This window comes from Neophocaena asiaeorientalis, unplaced genomic scaffold (genome assembly GCF_003031525.2).
Source record: "Neophocaena asiaeorientalis asiaeorientalis breed wild unplaced genomic scaffold, Neophocaena_asiaeorientalis_V1.1 scaffold437, whole genome shotgun sequence".
In the NCBI taxonomy this organism is placed as follows: Eukaryota; Metazoa; Chordata; class Mammalia; order Artiodactyla; family Phocoenidae; genus Neophocaena; species Neophocaena asiaeorientalis.
The window spans coordinates 3,430,975-3,451,289 of record NW_020173375.1 but is presented as its reverse complement, the minus strand read 5'-3'; the positions used below and the strand labels follow the sequence as shown (position 1 = coordinate 3,451,289).

The 20,315-nt window shown below is 52.1% G+C and overlaps 1 protein-coding gene and 1 long non-coding RNA gene across 2 annotated transcripts in view; both read right to left on the bottom strand.

The window, feature by feature from the left end:
* SLCO2A1 (solute carrier organic anion transporter family member 2A1) overlaps positions 1 to 7,106 on the bottom strand; it is an 83,611-nt gene extending 76,505 nt beyond the window's left edge. The window contains exon 1 of the mRNA XM_024746250.1: positions 6,961 to 7,106. Coding sequence (XP_024602018.1) covers positions 6,961 to 7,050 — 90 coding nt within the window. The 5' untranslated portion in view covers positions 7,051 to 7,106. The remainder of the gene's footprint in view (positions 1 to 6,960) is intronic.
* On the bottom strand, positions 3,543 to 5,456 carry LOC112400483 (uncharacterized). Its single transcript, XR_003003409.1, has 2 exons — positions 4,985 to 5,456; positions 3,543 to 3,908 (listed from the first exon to the last, which is right to left on the bottom strand). It is a non-coding gene; the product is annotated as an uncharacterized LOC112400483 (long non-coding RNA).
* Positions 7,107 to 20,315: the final 13,209 nt, after the last annotated feature.

The window sequence follows — 20,315 nt, the reverse complement described above, 5'->3', positions numbered from 1 at the left end:
GGGGGGCCAGCGGGAGCCAGGGGCGTCGGAGAGGCGCCGACGCTTGTGAAGGGAAACGGAGCCTCCGCGCCCCTCCCGACGCGCTCAGGAAGGTTTACGGAGTCGGTCTCTGCTTGTTTGCACTCGTCGAAAACCTGGGCTCTCAGTTCCGGTGATGGCTCTGAGACTTGCCGAGGCTCTGTTTGCGTCCAGGACTGATTTATATTTAAACTGCTCTTTGCGCTGTAGAGGGGCCTGGTAACAAAGGTGGAGAGGTGGGGGCCGCCCCGGGCTGGGCCTGGACTCTCTGGACGGGAGCCAAGGTAAACTGGAGGTGCTGTCGAGTGTCAGCATGGCTGCGCCTGGCCTGGAGTGTTGAGGGGAGGCGGGGGAGGTCGTGGACAAATGGGATGCACCCACTGATCTCCTTTTCAGGGCTGGAATAGAACAAACGCTTACTTTTTTTCCCTCCAAGTTCTTTTCCACCAGGAGAGGTAGTACAGAAAAGAGAAAGAAGGTGACACTTTCACGAGAAGGGTCTGCCCAAAGCAGCTGCAGTAAGGAATCCAGTTCTGGGGGTATTTTTCTAACTCCGTAATTCCTGTAGTTATCTGCAGAACCAACCTCTTCAAGCCCCCACCCTCACATCCCCCTCCTAGCTATTCCCAAGATAAGATGCCCCTCAACTCCCAGGAAGATTCGGCTAAGACAGGGGCCACAGGACAGATGGACCATGTAGGTTTCTTACTTCTACCCAAGGCCTGATGCCTTTCTGGGCCTGGTCTGGGCTGTCCGATGTCCAGGGGCTTCTCCTTTCTACCTGTGGCCCAGGACCCTGGACACAACAACACACAGTGCTGGAGGGAAAGCCACTGGACAGTGGGTGGCCTTGGGCCACTTTACTCACCCACAGATCGAGGGGCATCAGAGAGGCTTTCCAGAGCCCTGCAGCAGCCCCAGATCCAGAGTAGGCATGAAACTGGTCACCAGTAAGCCGTCTCAGAGAACTTGCAACACAAGCACGGCCTTCCCCACAGAGCACTCAATGTGTGCTGGGCGCTGGGCTGTAGCAGCCATGATGGACTGCGCCAGGCATTCTGCTGGCACCCCCAGGCACGATGCCACAGAACCCCAGCATTAGCCCAGTGGTTATCAGCACTGTCACAATGTGGACTTTACAGATGATGATGAGGTCAAGCAACAAGAGTGACTGGAAGTCACACCCCCAGTAAGCGATGCAGCTGGAACCTGAACCCTGCTTTCCTGACTCCAAAGCCCAGACTTGCAGCACTATGCCCTTTGAAAAGCTATCTATCCCAGCAGCCCCATTTCACAAGTGAAACCAAGCAGAGACCAGAGAAGGCCCAGGCCAAGGTCATGGTCACATTAGGGCCACCGTGACTGGAGCCTCTTCCTCAAACCTTGAGTGAGTCCTTGCCATGGTCCTCTGACAGAATCCCAGGCAGGGTCGGCCTCTCCAGCCCTCACCTTGTCCTGATCCATTCATCTTGCCTCTGCCCACTGTCAGGACTAGCATCATCTTTAAAGAAAAGGTCTATTCAGAAATGCCCACAGATGGTTATCTGCCATCATCTGCCTTTTCTATGGGGGAGTGCAGCTAAATGTAATGGAGACCCAGCTGAAGTTGGGGCCTCAATGAGATTTATTTGTCTTTCATAATAAGAAGCCACTAGTAGGTAGTCTAGGGGTCATGACCTAGGTCCCTTCAAGATTCCTTAGTGTGTGACTCCCGTCCTTATGGCTGGCTCATCATCACAAGAGGGCTGCTCCACCGCCAGCCTCCTCTCCTAATTTCAGGGAGGAAGTGGAAGACAGAAAACAGGAAGGGGCCGTGAGCACATCAGGGAAGCAAATCTCTCCTGTGCACGCTCCGCTACCTTTCCTTAAGGCTTGTTGGCCCAAACTGGGTCACATGGTCACCCATTAGAAGGCGGCTAAGAATTGTAGTTAATACTCTAGCTGCTTCCTTTCAGCGTCTACACATAGGGTAACCCATTTCCCTCAAAGAACACCCCCAGGGTCTGTTTCTAAGACTCTTCCCAGATCCTTTGATTTCAGCAAATACTTTTTAGCACTAGAAAAACAAAGACAAAGACAGTTCCTTGTGAACTCTATGAACTCAGGGTGGGGAGTGAGGAGAGGAAGCATCAGTGTGACATAGGAAAAGAGCTGTTGTGCTCATCTGCTATGGGAACACAGCAGGGAACACAGTTAGGACCCTAACTCGTCCTGGGGCAGCAGGGAGGTTTCCTGGAGGAGGTGACTTTCAAGCTGAGCCCTAGGGACTGCCAGGATTGGGAGGATTAAGGTGAAGGAAGGTAAATCTGCTCCATGATTTGAGTCTGGCTGGAGCATGAGACCTGGGGACCGTGGGAAGGTGTGCGGTGAAGAGGTTGGGACACGAGCGGCATGCAGTGAAGTGTAGGTCTTATCCCCAACATAATGGACAGCCTTTAAAGGCTTCTGAACAGGGGGTGACATGGGCTGTTTGGCATTTTACACGGGCCTTTCTGGCAGCGGGGTCAGAGTGCAGTGGGGCAGTCTAGAAGGCATCTCAGGAGCTCTGCGGGGATGACTCCCAGGGTCTGACTTGGGCAGCCTGCATCAGTGACACCAACTACTGGCAGAGGGGACCAGAAGGGGCAGCAGCAACTGGGGGAATGCGATGCGTCCTCCTAGGTTCCTTTTGAGTTCAGACGGCCTGGAGCACATGCAGGCAAGGCGTCCAGCGGGCAGACCGGTACAGGGGTCCAGCGCTCAGGGCGGACGCTGAGCTAGAGATTGTGGCCTGGACATCGGCATGGAGGCAGTGGGTAAGCCTCAAGAAAGGATGAGTCTCCTGGTGAGAATGTGTTGGAGAAACAGGTCCAGGACCAGCCACAGCAACATCCAGGTCACGCAGGGGATGTAGCCAGTAAAGGAGACAGAGGGGAAGAGTCCAGCGTGGAGGGAAGTAAACCTGCGAGTGCGTGTCCACATGCTGATATAGCCTCGCGGTGGTGTTTCGAGGAGGAGGAGGTCAGGAGCATGCCTAGGACGGTGAGGAGGGAAGATAAGACCCAAGGATGGCCATCGGGCTGGCTATAGGCTGGCACCGAGGACCTTGGCAAGTATTTCTGGTGAGTGATGTGAGCAGAAGCCAGACAACGTGGGCTGAGGAGGAGCTGGAAGGGAGAAAGTGCAAACGGAGGCCGGCAGAACTTGCCCCAGGGGTGCAGAGGGAAGAAGAAAGATAAAGGAGCTGAGCAGCTTCTCATCTGAGCCCTGAAACCTCCTGCTTTCTCTCCGCTTGAAACTGGAGCAGTTACATGTCCTGCCTCCAGGCTTTTGTTCATGCTGTTCCTCCTGCCCTGCTGCCTGCCTCATAGCACTGGGCTTCTACCCTTCAAGGGCAGCTCCTGTTACTGCCTGTTCTGGGCCCCCATAAAAACAATAGAACCTGTCACATACAGTATCCCCTGTCACTCAGGAAACTAGAGGTCATTATGCCCATTTCACAGATGAATAAACTGAGGCTTGGGGCTCTTCCCCAACACATACCATGTGTTTCTGCCTTTATTTTCACAGGTTCCATTGGAGACAATACATGTGTTGCTGAGGGCACAGACCCCAAAGTCAGACATGGATGCCACTACCCTTCACAAGCTGCGTTACCTTAGTTGGCCTGCTTAACCTCTCAGCTTCTCTGAGAAGCTGGGGCTGTTATAAGTGTGTGAAGTGATGCCGAGAGTTCCTGGTGCTGGTGTGGGAGCTGCCGGTGCCTGGTGGTTGGTGGGATTGATGGTGTTCTCTTGCTCCAAATCAGCTGTGAGCTCCTTGAGACAACGGTTCTGTGTTCATTCTCTTTGCGTCCCCCATTTGGCCGAGCATATCCCGTTGCTTTAAAATGTTTATTTAATGGAATTGAGCTGAAATGAAGTCCAAAAAGACCCAGTGACTGGGAAAGGCCTCATTGCTCCTGAGGCCTCCAAGCCCTTGCTGTCTCTGTGAACCCCCTACTGCCTGCATTCCGGGCCCCTCCCTTCTGCCCCCTGGAGGCCTCCTTCATCAGCCTTGTTGTCACTGGAGGCTGGCCAGGGGCCCCTTGGTATGTTTATCAGTCCCCGAGCCACACCCAACACTCCTGCAGCCACTAATGGGGGTCTGTTGACAATTTGGACGCAACTACGATCTTGCATTAACTCTGCCCACCTAGCTCCTTGTGTGCCAAGTTGGGGTGGTTGTGGTGAGGGGGGCCCAATGACCACCCCATCACCAAGGTGGAGGGCACCCCTGCAGCCAAGTGCTCCACCACTTTGTCAGTGACACTGGTGGGGAGGCCCGGTCCCCCGTGAGCCGCCCTGGCCACTAGTTTATATTTTTATTGGACAAACATGCAGTGTTGACAGTCCTTGCCCCGTGCTGGCACAATGCTGATTCATTTAATCCTCAAAACAGCCCAATAAGAGGGATTACTTTTATTAGTGCCATTTTATATTTGGAGAAACTGAGGCACAGAGAGGTTAAAATAACTTGCTCAAGGCCACACAGCTAGGAGGTAGCAGAGCCGGGATCCAAACCCCGGCCTCTCGGTATAGAGTCCCAGCTCCTGGGGGCCCCCGCTCGCAGCGTTCGGACAGGACAAGTGTAGTCCCCCACCGGATGGACCTTCAGGGGTCTGAAGCCACCTTGGGCCTCACCCATCCCTGCCCCCTCAGAACCTCCGCTGCCAGCAGCACACCCAGCCCAGTGTGCTCTCCCTGAGTGGGGGTCTGAGCACAGCCCAGGGCCTCCAGGACCCTTCTAGATCCAGCTCTGAGGGCCCTCCATCCCTCTCCCCTCTACCTGGCACCTTCCCTCCTGCAGCACCTGCTGCACACCATTCTCTCGGCCACTGGGCCCCTCCTGGGGTTGACCTAGATCCCCACTCCCCATGAGAAAATGCAGCAAAGAGAGGAAGGGGCAGGGGTCCCACTCCTGGGACCCCAGCTGCGTCACATGTTACCTGGGGTACACCAGTGCTTGCTCAGGGTGGGGCACACAGATGGGACGTTTGCTTTCTTCCAGGAAGGGCTTCTCAAGGCCTTGGTGTCCTGTTCCAGCTCTAGGTCTCACCCAGTGCAGGTCGCTCACTGCTATGGCAGGAGATGCAGCAGGCGCAGGAAAAAGAGAGACCACAACAGGGCTGGCCCTGCACCCCTCCCTGTGAGTGAGGAGTCCAGCCAGGCCCCATCCTCTGTGCTCCATCAACCTGGGTTCAGGTTGTCCCCAAGCTGTGTTATCATAGCCCGTCCTCCTGCGTGATCACCAGTCAGCCTCCCTGCAGGGCTCGGACTTCACCTTCCTGATCCTGCTGGGGGTCATGCCACACACTGTCGGCGAGCATCTAGAGTGTCCTTGGCCCTTTGAGGGCCTGGGGCCCGTGGATCCTGTTGTTTGGATGTTACCCAGTAACCAGAAAACCAATGCTTTGTCTCTTTGCCATGACGCTTGTTTTTGAACTGCTTGTTAATCTTTATATTATAGTCTTTCAAAACTAATTTAACTGTGTTTGAACTCTACTCCACCCGTCATTCCACACCACTGTTAAAACTTTACTCAGGTTTCTATTTTTCCCGTTTCTTTCCAATAAGCATGTTTTTACTTAGAAAGATCACAGTATAGCATTTAGCTCCTACTTTTTACAGTAAGCATTTTTCCACGTTGAGAGGGGCTTGTCACCATCTCTTTGAATGGCTGAGTGGGCAACCAGGAGTTATTTAAGCCCTCCGCTGTTGTTGAATGTTGGGGGTGTCTCTGACTTTTGTCTTTTACACACAGGGACTTGATGGATAACTTTTTGCAGAAAGCTCTTTGCCTTTGGACTGCTGGCCAGCAGTGTAATTCAAACACCTCTAGATATTTTCCTCTGTGATATTCAAAATCATTCCTCCTGCTGCATTTCTACCCCTTAGGTCTTGTCTCCTCACCAGTGACACCCCTCCTGGCCCCTGTAGAGGAAAGCCAGCACCCCAGGGGAATGGCCTGACTTGCTACTGTAAAGTCCACCCAGGCCCTGGGAACCTCCTGGGGTCTTTCTTGTCTCCAGTAGCCCAGACAAAGCCCTGGAACTCAGAGAGTCAACTCAGGGCTGATCCCCAGATGCCAGGTGGTGTGGCTGCCTTGATCCGACACTCTGTCCCCCATCCCCAGTCCTGGAGAAGGAACTGTAGGCACCTTGTGTGGGCACCTTCCCGGAGAGAGCTGACTCCTCACCTGTATAGTCAAGGCATTGGGCTCCATGGTCCAAAGAGGGACCTCTTGTTCTCCCAGCTCTGTCAGCTTACTGGCTGTATCACCTAAGACAAGTTGCTCAACCTGTCTGTGCAGCGCTCGCTTTCTCCGAGCTGCGTGGGGAGTGAGCAGCTCTGTGGTGGTCACCATATTGTTACCGTTGTTGTTTTCTCCTAAGCCAGCAGTGCTCCCTCCTAGGCCCTGGTCCCTCCTCAGTTGTTCCCTGCTTTCCCCTTCGGAGGCTTCCTTTCTCCAGAAACGTCTCCCCAGAAGCTTCTGCTCAATGGAGCCTGGGAGACACTTAATCCAGCCCCCTCTGTGGAAGCTGAGCCTGGGTGGGGGCTGTCACCTGTCACCCCAGGCCAGAGGTAGTTGAAGGCATGAGGGGCCCAAGCCTGCCCATCCCTAAGGAAGCTTAACTGGAGCCCCATCCTCCCCTAATGTTGGGGATGGAGTTGGGGGTCCAGCAGGGGAACTGCAGGATTAGGCCTCCTTCCAGGCCCCGTGGTCTCTCCTCCCCGTCATGTCCCCTCTGTGTGCACTGGGAGAGGCCAAGCGTCCCAGTCCCAGCCCTGGAATTCCACACCCTTGCCTGGGAGCCCAAGGCCCGGGCTCTGTCGTGGCTGCAGTGTGAGGGTACACACACACACACACACACACACACACACACACGTGTTTCCTGCTCAGAGGTGCCCCTCCTTTCCTCACCTTGCCCTCTCCTTGAATCTTCACACCTGTCCAAAGCAGGGTCACCCCACGGAAGCCCCAACGAGGACACACGCTGCGCACCTTTTCCATTTTCTAAAGTTCCCACTTGGCCTGGACGACGTCCCTCTGGGGCACCTGGATCTTACTCTGCTCCCTGTCTGTCGGGCTCTGGGTCGAGGTCTGGCCTCACGCTCCCACTGGTCCCGCCTCGCTTCTGGAAGGAATTTGCTCTTTCGTCAGTCTTGCTTCTTCACCCATATCTCCTCCTCCTGTGTTTATCCAGGTCTGTGGCCTCCTCACCGGAAAGGCCTCCAGCTCCCTGTTTCCTTCCCTCCCTCCCTCCACAGCTCCCAAGGGTATTCTGGGGCCTGCTTCTGTCTCCTTCGAGGAGAGGGAGTGGGCCCTGCCTGGCTGTGCACACACCCTCCGGCGCTGTTTGGACTGACCCCATATCAGGTGGATTGTGAGCCTTTGGGGCAGGGACCAAGTGTAAACATGTGCGCAGACAGCAGGATGCCACCCGCGGGACAGAGCAGGAGCCCGACTGTCACTCGGGCGGGAGCAGCTTGTGGGGACACGCTTATCACACAGACCTCACTTCCCAACTGGACAGAGCTTGGCCTTCCCAGCTCCCGGGCCTGACCTGATGGCACCAATGCTTCCTCTGACAGTTACCCGTTCTGCTGCTCTGCCCTCTGCCTGCCCACGCTCTGCCAGGAAGCATCAGCTCTGTGTTCTCAGCGGTACACTTTGGGGCCTCTAAAGCTCCGTGGGGCCCTTCACCTGGGCTGGGGTCCCTAACACACCCTGGGCCCTGTTCCCCGTGTGCTGAGTCACCTGATGAGGTCACTGGGAGTCAGGCCTCCTCCCTGTTCATGGGTCACCAGGAGCGATCGCCTGGGGGTGTGGCCCCATTGCTGGGAATTCGGGAAGAGAATGTTGACTGCTTCTGTGTGCAGCCAGCTGGGGAGGAGGTGGGGGCGGGTGACTGGGCAGGATTTGAACCCAAGGCTGGGGAGTCCACAGCTCCCTCACACTGGGGTGTGGTGGGGACTCCTGCTCTGAGAGCCTCCCTCTAGCCACAGTAGTAGGAATGATGGCCAGAGAAGTAGGCATCTCCGACTGGCCCCTCCCCAGATCTGTCCTACTTCTGGTGGAAGCACCCGACCTTCCTTTGGGGTACCCCCTCCCCACTCTCAGGTTATGAGGTTAGGTGGGTGGACCCTGCTAGGGCAGAGGGCATGGGGCCTGGCCCTCTACTGGAGCTGTCAGGACAGCATGTTCTCTCCCGGGGCTGCCAGCAGGGGGCGTGCCTCCTTCAGGGAGGGGTCTGGGGCATTCTGGGAGAATCTGTCCCAGGATGCGACCATTGAAGGAGCAGGAATGTGGTACAGAGGTCACTGAGGCCTGTGACTGTGTCCTTCAGGCCCTGGGTCCTGCTGGACCTCAGCATCTCGATGCTGTGATTCTGTGAGCCAATTTAAGCTGTGTGGTGCTGGATTTCCTGTTGCTGGCATGTAAAAAGTGCTAACGAATCCAATAAACCAAGGTTTGGACAACACCAGGCAATTCACAGAGCAGCCTCAGAGCTAGGATCTCACTTAACCTGGGAGCTGCCTTGCGAGGCAGGTCTGGTTGCTACTACCCTTCTTTCGAAGAACGAGAACGAAGGCAAGAGGTGAGCGTGGCCTGGTACCTGGGTCTTCTGAACACAGACCTCGTCCTTCTGCTGGGTCTCAAGTGTCAAGGAGCCCTAATGCCATGCTGGAGTCGGGCCCTGGAGGTTGAAGACACAAGTGTGGAAGCCGGACTGCCCAGCACCTGGTGAGACGGCCGAGCTGCAGAGGCTCCGAAGACATGTGGAGAAACAGCTCCGTGGGTGTACACGGTCACTAAAATCATGCTGACAAAGAATCTGCAATAATAAGGAAAACACTGTGACATGGTGTCAAATTAAAAATAGGACAAACTGGGGGCTTCCCTGGTGGCACAGTGGTTGGGAGTCTGCCTGCCGATGCACGGGACACGGGTTCGTGCCCCAGTCCGGGAAGATCCCACATGCTGCAGAGCGGCTGGGCCCGTGAGCCATGGCCGCTGAGCCTGCGCGTCCAGAGCCTGTGCTCCGCAACGGGGAGAGGCTCATACATATACATATAGATTACACACACACACACACACACACACACACACACACACACACCCATATAATACTTGCAATTATGTTTTTCAAAAAGCTTGTGCATAGAATTTTTTAAGACTAAAAGAAAATACAGCAAAATGTTAATAAAGATGATCTTTCCGTGGTGGAAATGTGAGTTTTTTAACTCATTTTTTCTACATCTTTCTCATTTCTATGATAAATTTACTTTACAATGAATCAAATATAAGCTTTATAAAAAACAAAAGAAAGAAGGAATCACTTGGTCACACAGCAATTTTCCGTAAGTACCATTTTCAGAACTGAAACCAAACTGATCCCTTGTCTGGAAGGGCATCGGGGAAGCTACTCCTGGTCCAGCCCTGCTGTAACCACTCTCCCCTGGTGCTCAAGTTCCAGTCAGTGAACGCGGCCGAAATTCACATGCATCCTGTTCCCTCCTATGAGAGCTTGGCTACTCGGAGGGCTCACGTCACACCCCTGCTAGGCGGGGGCCCCCCTCATGGTGCACTCCAGCCTACAGCAGCCTGTGGGGAGCTCCGGGCATTGCCCCCCTTTCACTGGGGGGGTAAACCGAAGTTCAGGGAGCCTAAAACTTTGCCCTCAGCCCTAGGGCTGGTGAGGGACAGAGCTGGAACTTGAACTGCAACCCGTCTGATTCCAAAGTCCACACCACTGGCCATGCTGTGACGTGGCCTCTATTCTAAAACCTTCCTGGGTCACTTGTTTATTTGTCCCTTTCACAAATATTTGCTGAGCATCCACTATGCCCATGACACAATTTTTATTCACAAAGGAGACTCGGAGGAAATCTGAGACAACTGCATACCCCAGCAGCTCATAATGCAGCCCAGCTGTCCCAAAGGAGAGCGTGTGCAGCCTGGTGGGGTTACAGGATCATCCTTTGGGCAGCGGTCTGAATACACCACAACTTCTATTATAGCTGTTTTCTGTCTAATAATTTTTCATTTCTGTTTTTAAGCATTTATAATATACATGATATACTGATATAGTGACATCCCTATAAAACATATGTGATAAATCTTTGATTGGCATATAATCTTGTTTATATGTTTAGATACATGAAACTGTACATTGGGATGATCAGGAAAGGCTTGTGGAGAAGGTGGGAGCTGCACTGGGATGGGCTTTATCCAGGCAGAGTGAGAGAAAAGGGCATCAAAGGCAACACGAGAACATCACCAGCCACAGCCCCATGGGGAGGTGTCCGGCCTAACTCAGGGAGTGGGATTTCGGCTCGGAGCCTACAGAGCATTGGCTGGCCCTGCCCGCCTCTGGGCCCCTGTGTTTCAGCTTGTGTTCACCCAGTCCAGCAGCTAGGCTCCTACCCTGGCCCGGGACGTGGCCCTGAACTCAAGGTCTTTGAAGCCAGATCCTCTGCCTCCTCCACCCCTAGACCCTCCATGCTTCCTACCAGACCCAACTGCTCCCCCCGTCCCGCCCCTTCCAGCCCAGCCCACCTTGAACCCTGGGTCTGTGGTCCCCATCCCCCACCTCCTCAGCCTCTGCCTCTCTGCTCCCTCCACCTGCATCTCGAGGAACTGGCTGCCCTCAGGGCCCACCTCCCTGTGCCCTCCTGGGCAGAGCTGCACACCCTCCAACACCCAGGCCCAGGCAGTGGTTGCGGGGCTGGCTGGAGGCTTTCCCCTGGGCCCCAGAGGCCACTTCCAAGCCTCCTCTCTGTGAGCCCTGCCTCTTGCAAGGCTTGGAGTTCCAGCCCAGGCCCCCTCAGCCCCTCCTCATTTCTGTCTCCCAACCTTCCCCAGGCCCCTCTCCTCATTTTTCAAGGCCGTGACTCTGACTCAGAGCTTTTCCTCTCGGCCTCCACATCACTGCCCCCGGGCAGCACGGATATCCACATGGACTGACCCCCAGCCCCCACCCCCCACCCCACACCCTCAGTCCTTGACCTCCTCCACTTCGGAGGCCTTTCTCTCCCAGCAAAGGGGTCGCCTGCAGCCACACGCGGGGTGCCTCGCTCCCCTGGGAGCTGCTCCACCCCCGGAACACCCACATTCGACTCCGGCTCATCACTGCACCCAGCCTCGCATTTCCAGGTCGAGTCACACGGTGCTTTAATGCCTTCAGTTCTCCCATTTATCTGTCCCCACCTACTTTCACTTCCTTCCAGCCTAGAAACCAGAGAATTTCCGGCAAGGGCTGTCCCTCTTCTTGACCAAGAGTGACCAACCCTCAGGCTGTGCCCTGGGTCCATCCCTTTCTGCTTTCTTGGGCAGTAATTTGCTCCTTAAGATTTCCTCCCTCCCCGCTGCAGCTTCATTCTCTCATTTGTGAACCTCTTTCTCTCATTTGTGAACCTCTTCCTTCAGCAGACTTGTTTCTCTTTCCATGTTTCCCCACATTAGTAACAGAGGAACCATTCACCCCTTGACTTCCACTTGCCTCTGTCCTCTTTTTTTGTCGTCTTTTACGGTCAAGCTTCCTGAGATTGTCTCTGTTTTTCTCACCTACCACTGATGGCTCAACCCACTGCAAACTGGCCTGGGGATTTCTCCATCACAATGGACTGCTCGTGACAGGATCACCAGGGACCTTGTTAACTTATTCCCTGGACGTCTGGGTTCTTCTCCTGGCAGGCTCTCTGCAGCCACAAACACGTGCTTGTGGAGGTTTTCTTCCGGCTTAGTCTGCACACCGCCCCCTCCTGCTTCCCCTGCCCCGACTCCAGCTGCCCCTCAGGTTCTCTCCCAGCACCCTCATGGTATGTAGCCCTCAAACACCCATGGGAGAGGCCAAGAATTTGCATTTCTTACAAGTTCCTGGGTGCTGCTGCTGCGGCTGGTCCACAGACCATGCTTTGAGAAGCACCACCTTGGAGGAAAGTGCCTTGTCCTGAGCCCCTCGGTGAATAAAACAGGCTCATTGCAAAGTGGGGCCCTGCCACCCAGACTGGGAGAAGGTTCTGGCTCCACTTGGGCTCTGCTGACAACAGTGAGGCCCTTGACCTTGGGTTGGACTGACTCCTCTCTTGGCTCAGTTTCCAACTTATTCTTGGTCCTCGTTGCTGTGGCTGGAGAGCAGGAAATAGGTGTTAATGGTCATTACTGGTGCTAAAGGTGGAGGTAGAGGGCAGTGATGGCCATCCGAGGGTGCTCTGCCTGCTCCGGGGTTAGACTCACACCTTCCTCTCTTACCGCTGCATTTTATCTATGCCACATTCTTTGTGGTTTAAAGGCACACAAAGCTATGCTTCCTCAAAGACCTGAAAAAAGGTATCTAATAATTACATTCAGAATTATTACTCAGTTTCCTCTAAGGCCATGAGCTCCCTCCCCAGCACCTGCTTCTGGGTTGAGGGTCAGAGGACCCTCCACGCAGGGCAGATGCCCCCCTGAAGAGGAAACAGTGAACTTATTCCTGCTGTAGGAGCTCGCTCCCCAGGGGCTGAGCCTCACAGCTGCCTGGCTCCTTCCTCTCTGCCCCAGCAGCCCTCACTGTGAGCCCCTGCCAAGGGTCTGCCCTGTTTCCCGCAGCGGGCGTGGACTGGCGGGCTGATGGCATCTGCACGGGAAGGGGGCTGGCATGCTCGTGGTCATGAATGCACGAAGCCGCTGAGGCAGCGGTTGCCTTTCTTCGCATGAAGGCTAAGGGTGACACTTTCTTTGGTAAACACTGTAATAACATGGTGCTCATTTCCTTACCGCGACCCAGATCTGACTCAATCATTCAAAACAGCCACACTTTAATACAGCCCGTGGAGCAGTGCCTGGATCCTTGCCTGGCACTCAAGAGATGCTCGATAAATATTGGTTGAGTGAATGAATGCGTTCACTCCAGTATAATCTGTCCATTCCAAGAGATCTGAAGTGATCCTGGCTACTCTTATCTAAACTGAGTTATTCCTGTTTCTTTTTTTTTTTTTAACATCTTTATTGGAGTGTAATTACTTTACAATCGTGTGTTAGTTTCTGCTTTATAACAAAGTGAACCAGTTATACATATACATATATCCTCATATCTCCTCCCTCTTGCGTCTCCCTCCCACTCTCCCTATCCCACCCCTCTAGGCGGTCACAAAGCTCTGAGCTAATCTCCCACTAGCTATGCGGCTGCTTCCCACTGGCTATCCATTTTACATTTGGTAGTGTATATATGTCCATGCCACTCTCTCACTTCTTCCCAGCTTACCCTTCCCTCTCCCTGTGTCCTCAAGTCCATTCCCTATGTCTGCGTCTTTATTCAGGTTCCTGCCCCTAGGTTCTTCAGAACCTTTTTTTTTTTTTAGATTCCATATATATGTGTTAGCATACGGTGTTTGTTTTTCTCTTTCTTACTTACTTCACTCTGTATGATAGACTCTAGGTCCATCCGCCTCACTACAAATAACTCAGTCTCGTTTCTTTTTATGGCTGAGTAATATTCCATTGTATATATGTGCCACATCTTCTTTATCCAGTCATCTGTTGATGGACACTTAGGTTGCTTCCATATCCTGGCTATTGTAAACAGAGCTGCAATGAACATTGTGAACATCTTTTTGAATTATGGTTTTCTCAGGGTATATGCCCAGTAGTGGGATTGCTGGGTCATATGGTAGTTCTATTTTCAGTTTTTTAAGGAACCTCTATACTGTTCTCCATAGTGGCTGTATCAATTTACTTTCCCACCAACAGTGCAAGAGGGTTCCCTTTTCTCCACACCCTCTCCAGCATTTATTGTTTGTAGATATTTTGATGAAGGCCATTTTGACTGGTGTAGTTTTGACTCATTGTAGTTTTGATTTGCATTTCTCTAATGATTAGTGATGTTGAGCATCCTTTCATGTGTTTGTTGGCAATCTGTATATCTTCTTTGGAGAAATGTCTATTTAGGTCTTCTGCCCATTTTTGGATTGGGTTTTTTGATATTGAGCTGCATGAGCTGCTTGTAAAGTTTGGAGATTAATCCTTTGTCAGTTGCTTCATTTGCAAATATTTCCTCCCATTCTGAGGGTTGTCTTTTTGTCTTGTTAATGTTTTCCTTTGCTGTGCAAAAGCTTTTAAATTTCATTAGGTCCCACTTGTTTCTTTTTATTTCCATTTCTCTAGGAGGTGAGTCGAAAAGGATCTTGCTGTGTTTTGTGTCGTAGAGTGTTCTGTCTATGTTTTCCTCTAAGAGTTTTATAGTGTCTGGCCTTACATTTAGGTCTTTAATCCTTTTGAGTTTATTTTTGTGTATGGTGTTAGGGAGTGTTCTAATTTCATTCTTTTACATGTAGCTGTCCAGTTTTCCCAGCGCCACTTATTGAAGAGGCTGTCTTTCCTCCATTGTATATTCTTGCCTCCTTTATCAAAATTAAGGTGACTGTGTGTGGGTTTCTCTGGGCTTTCTATCCTGTTCCATTGATCTATCTTTCTGTTTTTGTGCCAGTACCATACTGTCTTGATTACTGTAGCTTTGTAGTATAGTCTGAAGTCCAGGAGCCTGATTCCTCCAGCTCCGTTTTTCTTTCTCAAGATTGCTTTGGTTATTCGGGGTCTTTTGTGTTTCCATACAAATTGTGAAATTTTTTGTTCTAGTTCTGTGAAAAATGCCATTGGTAGTTTGATAGGGATTGCATTGAATCTGTAGATTGCTTTGGGTTGTATAGTCATTTTCACAGTGTTGATTCTTCCAATCCAAGAACATGGTATATCTCTCCATCTGTTGGTATCATCTTTAATTTCTTTCATCAGTGTCTTATAATTTTCTGCATACAGGTCTTTTGTCTCCCTAGGTGGGTTTACTCCTAGCTATTTTATTCTTTTTGTTGCAGTTGGAAATGGGAGTGACTCCTTAATTTCTCTTTCAGATTTTTCATCACTAGTGTAGAGGAATGTAAGAGATTTCTGTGCATCAATTTTGATCATTTCAATAGATGCAGAAAAAGCTTTCAAAAAAATTCAACACCTATTTATTATAAAACCCTCCAGGAGGAAGGCATAGAGGGAACTTACCTCAACATAATAAAGGCCATATATGACAAATCCACAGCCAACATCATTCTCATTGGTGAAAAACTGAAACCATTTCCTCTAAGATCAGGAACAAGACAAGGTTGTCCACTCTCACCACTATTATTCAACATAGTTTTGGAAGTTTTAGCCACAGCAATCAGAGAAGAAAAAGAAATAAAAGGAATCCAAATTGGAAAAGAAGAAGTAAAGCTGTCACTGTTTGCAGATGACATGATACTATACATAGAGAATCCTAAAGACGCTACCAGAAAACTACTAGAGCTAATCAGTGAATTTGGTAAGAGTAGCAGGATACAAAATTAATGCACAGAAATCTCTTGCATTTCCTGTTTCTTTTAATCCTTCCCTTTTTAAAGTTCTCAGATGGGGCAGAAAACAAATCCTCTTTCATCCTGCCAGGAAACATGGAGCAGTCATGTGCAACCAAGGCACACATGAAAATCCCTAGCCACGGGCTCCCTCTGCACTCAGCCAACCCAGCCCTCCCTCCATGGGCCCCACCCCAGAGGGAGCCCCGGGCCACCTTCTGATGACCCCCCAGTGGGATGTAAGGGCTGCCTCCCCTTCTCTGGAGATCTAAAGCTCCAGGAATCTGCAAGGGCAGGTGTCCCCTGGTGACTGTGCTGGTGTCCCTCCCCTTGTAAATTCCTCGTGACATGATGCTCCTCGTTCCCAGGCCTCAGGAGATCTGGGGCCTCAAAAGAGGACTAAAGAACAAAGAAGAGCCAGGCATGTGAGCCAGGGGTCAATGAAAGGCAAATGAAAGATGTTTTTAAAGAATTGATTTTGTCGCCAACTTGTAAAATAAACTTGCTTTTTGGAGCCAAGAGTTGGGAAGATTGTACCCAGCTCTGCTTCTTTTCATGCCCAGTTTCTCTTCTTGATCGGGTTCTCAATGCCAGAACCTCACCAATGCAGGCATAGCCCTCCCCTGTAAGGAAGTCACAGTCTTACTGGGCAGAGATAGCCATCTTCATCAAAACGGCTATGCAATGTGACCGGGTGGCAGAGGTTAAGGAAATCATTCTACAGCGTGTCATGGTATCATAAATGTTTATTGGTGGATTTGGTGTCATATTTTTCTAGTTTTGAACGAATTAGAAAAAAATTCATAACCATTTACAAAAATGCTAAAGTTTGTGTAGCTAAACTCATGTCAAGTACCCCCTACCGAAAGCGGTCCTTTCTTTGGGCAGTGTTGCCCCAGGCCCCCAGCCTCAGAAGACTCCCCGTGTGCCGCTCCAGCAGATGACTGTTGTCCCCCGAGGCCAGCCAGGCAGGCAGGGCTCATGCTGGATGGGGTTGGGCAGCGCTGCCCAGCTGGGCCATGTGGCCCAAAGTCAGAGCCCCAGGTTTCCCTCTCTGGGCTTGGATGCCTGACTTGTTGGAGCAGAGCCCCTGGAGAAGAGGGAGCAGGAAGTCCGTTCATCAGTCAGCCGAGGCCAGGGTCTGCCTCCCTCTCATCCTGGCCCTTTGCCTCCACAAACAAAAAGCAATGCAGCTCCTCTCTCTCCCATTCCTTCTGTCAACATCTGATGCAGTTCGTGACCTGGCATCTTCAGGGAAACCACGACGAGAAGAAATAGGAGTCAACCTGCCAGCGATTTCAGCCCAGACTGATGTCGAGGGAAATGTGGCTACCAGCCCCTCGAAGCTGGGGAGCGGGCAGAAACCCAGTCCTTGACCCCTCCCAGGGCTGACTGGGGCATGGGCACCTCCCTAGAACCCTGTGCTGTGATGCGGGGCAGAGTGTGTTTCAGATGTCGTCTTTTAGAGCAATCATCCCAAAGTGTTTCACAAGCATATGAGTAAACACATCAGCCTAAAGTGTGATACTTTACAGGAGAAATTAATAAGCTTAGCTAAGTTTTCAAATATTGGATATTTTTCAGTAAATGTTGATTCCATTTGCATATCTCCAATCCACAAGTATTATTAAGAAGATGTATTATTGAAGACGAAGAATAGAGAAACCTTATTTACTATTTAACTTACAGATGCATACAGTGGTATCATTAACCTGGATAACATCCAGCTCTGAGCTCACGTGGGAATCAGTCACAGTGTCTTTCGCTCCTGAGGGCAATGTTGAGCTGAAGGCTCTTGTCACACTGCCTTTTTCCTTTCTAAAAATGTGTTCGAGCTGCTATAACAAAACACCATAGCCTGGGTGGCTTATAAGCAACAGATATTTACTTCTCATACTTCTGGAGTCTGGAAGTCCAAGATCAAGGCATCAGCAGATTCCTGGTTCATGGACAGCATCTTCTCGCTGTGTCCTCACAGGTGGAAGGGGCAAGGGAGCTCTCTGGGATCCTTTTTATAAGGGCACTAATCCCATTCTTGAGGGCTCCACCCTCATGACCACATCGCCTCCTAAAGGCCCTACCTCCAAATACCATCACCTTGGTGGTTAGGTTTCAACATATGAATTTGGGGGACACAAGCATTCAGCCTATAGCAATGCACCAAGAAGAGGAAGAAAAGCAAGAGACATGGTGAAAGCATAAACTCAGAGCACTATGCAGCTGGTGACCACTGCAAAAACTGATGCGCTGGAGTGACCTCTGGGGGGATGAGGGTCTGGGTATCAGTAAGATTGGCTAGAGGCTATATGCACTTTCTAGAACCCAAGAGAGGGGCATTATGCCAGGAGTGGCCTGGGCCGGCCCACGCATGTAGGTCATTGACAAACCTCAGTTCTTTACTGCCAGTTACAAGCTGCTTGCAGAGCCTCTGACACTGGCTGGCACGTGCCAGTGGACGTAGGTGCCAAGTTAGGGTCCCCAGATAAAATGCCGGATGCTCAGTTCAATTTGAATTTCCAACAAACAATTTTTTTTAGTATAAGTATGTCCCAAATACTGCATGGGACATGCTTATACTAAAATATTATTTGTTGTTTACTGGAAATTCACATTGAACTTGGTGCCCTTTATTTTTACTCGCTAAATCTAGCGACTAGCTACACTGGGTGCCTGATGGCCTTTCCGGGCCAAGTCAGGGTGCTGATGACAAGCATCCACCTGGCCAGGCCTCCCCAGACACTCAGGTCAGGGGTGTGCCCTGGTCAGGTGACAGTAAAGCCACTCTTGAGTGACCTCCTAGAGAATGGGGCCATTGAATCCATTCCACAAGCGAGGGTCCTCATCCTAGCATTTCATCTCAGACACAGGTCAGTGGGGTGAAAATAAACAATAGCCAAATTTATCGTGAAGACTGTGGGTGAAACTGAATCTAGATGCTTTATATCAAACGTGTCACTGTTTCTTTTTCTGAGGTCACAGATGTCAAAAGTTTAATGGGAGAAGGACTTAAAAGAGAGTTCTCTCTATGAACTTTTTCTGTGAATTGGGAAAAGACTACCATTATCTTATTTGAAATGCAGAACGTACCTATTCCAGCCTGAGAAATGTCAAGGATCCACCAGGACACAGCTTGTTAACAGACTTGCAGCACAGACAGACACCTCGGAAGCAATGGGAGAGGGATCCAGGAGAGCAAGCCTCGGGCAGAGCTGAACAATTTCACAGGGACCAGGAGAGGCGCAGCCGACCTGAAGGCAAGCGGTGTTTTGGGGGAATCGGTATTGCCTAAGGATGCACAGTATCTGTGGGGGCACACGGAGGCCTGGGGGCTATGTGTGTTTGTGGTGTTGTCATTGTTGGGGGCACTCTGGAGAATGCAGAGCCCAGATGACTGGCCATCAGAGCCCCAGGCCCTGGGAGGGCAATGCGCCAGGGCAAGTCAGGCATAGCCCAAGTGGGAGGGGGCATGGGAAGCTGAGGGTTGCTAACCCAGAGAGAAATCCGGGTCTGCTCATGGCCTGCCCTGCCACACAGAAGGGACCCTTCTAGGAGTAGGGGGGACCTGTCTGAAGGGTTGGAGACTAGAGCTGAGAAGCCCAAGTTTATTACCCTGGGAGAAGTCTTGGGGGGACCCCACGGCCTGTCGGGTGAGTGTGGCCCGAGTGGGAGTGGGCAGGGCCTGCCTGGCTCCTGACCGGGCAGGAGGGGACAGTGAGGTCCATGACAAAGTGGCCACACAGAGGGAGGCACCCTGCGTGGCCTGGGGAAACAGAGGTGTAGGGAGCCACGCTGTCTGATTTAGACTGTTAGCACATGGGTCAGGGGGTTAGCTCCTGCCTTTACCTGCTGTTGGCCCATTGGCCAGGTGTCTCCCACCAATGCCAGGCCTGACAGCTGGGTTGGGTCCCAGCTCCGGCACCATCTCTGTGTTACTTTGGACAAACCATGCCTCCTCTTGGGAGCTGTTTTCTCAGCAGCACAAAGAGGCCCGTTCCATGTGCTCTGGGAAGTCACAGCCTCTCTTATCGGGTGGGCCGTGTTGGCCCAGCACAGCCATTGGCATGGACCAAGCAGGTTCTGAGCCCGCGGCCTCCATGCAGCATGGCCTGCCTTGGCACCGGAGCGGGGCACCCACAGCCAGAGCTGCCCCACCTTTCTCGGTGTTTCATCAAGGGAGTCTGAAAGTGAAAACAACAGAAAGAAAAGTGAAACCAACCTCCCCTCCCTGGGGGAAGGGCAAAGCAGCAGCAGCCCAAGTAGCACAGGCAAAGGTCACTCTGTGTCCCTTGAAATGAAAACCCAGAGAAACCTTTGGGACTTACTCATTCCTGTCTTCCATCAGCAGTTCCTGTACGGCTCTGGTTCCTGGGACACAGCAGGCCCCGTAGAGGCTCTCATCACAGCCCTGTCAGCCAGGTGACCTGCTGGCTGCACCCCACACGCCCATCCTGCGCCGGGGCCATCTGAGCCGCTGAAGACAAAGGGTCATCTCCCCACGCGCCGGCCACACACACGCCTGGACACGCACGGCCGCCTGTGCACGGGGCCGCACTCACACCTGTGCACACGACCCAACCTCAGCTACCCCTGCAGCTGTCCCCAGACACAAGCCTGCGCACACCCATCCTGGCACGTGCACGGACGCAGGACACCCTGCACTCTGGCACAGCTACCCTTCTTATGTGTGCTCACACCCAGTGCACATACACACACAGACAGGGGCACAGCCTCTCTGCCGGTGGCCATCAAGCCCCTGGGGCTGCCGTTCCTCTGCTGGATGAAGCAGGGACACCAGCTCTCTCCCTCCACTGCCGTCCTGGAATGGTCTCCACCTCCTTCCTGAGCTCGACCGACACCATAAATGCATTTCGCTCTGTTTGCACTGACCCAAAGGGCACTTGAGACCCAACC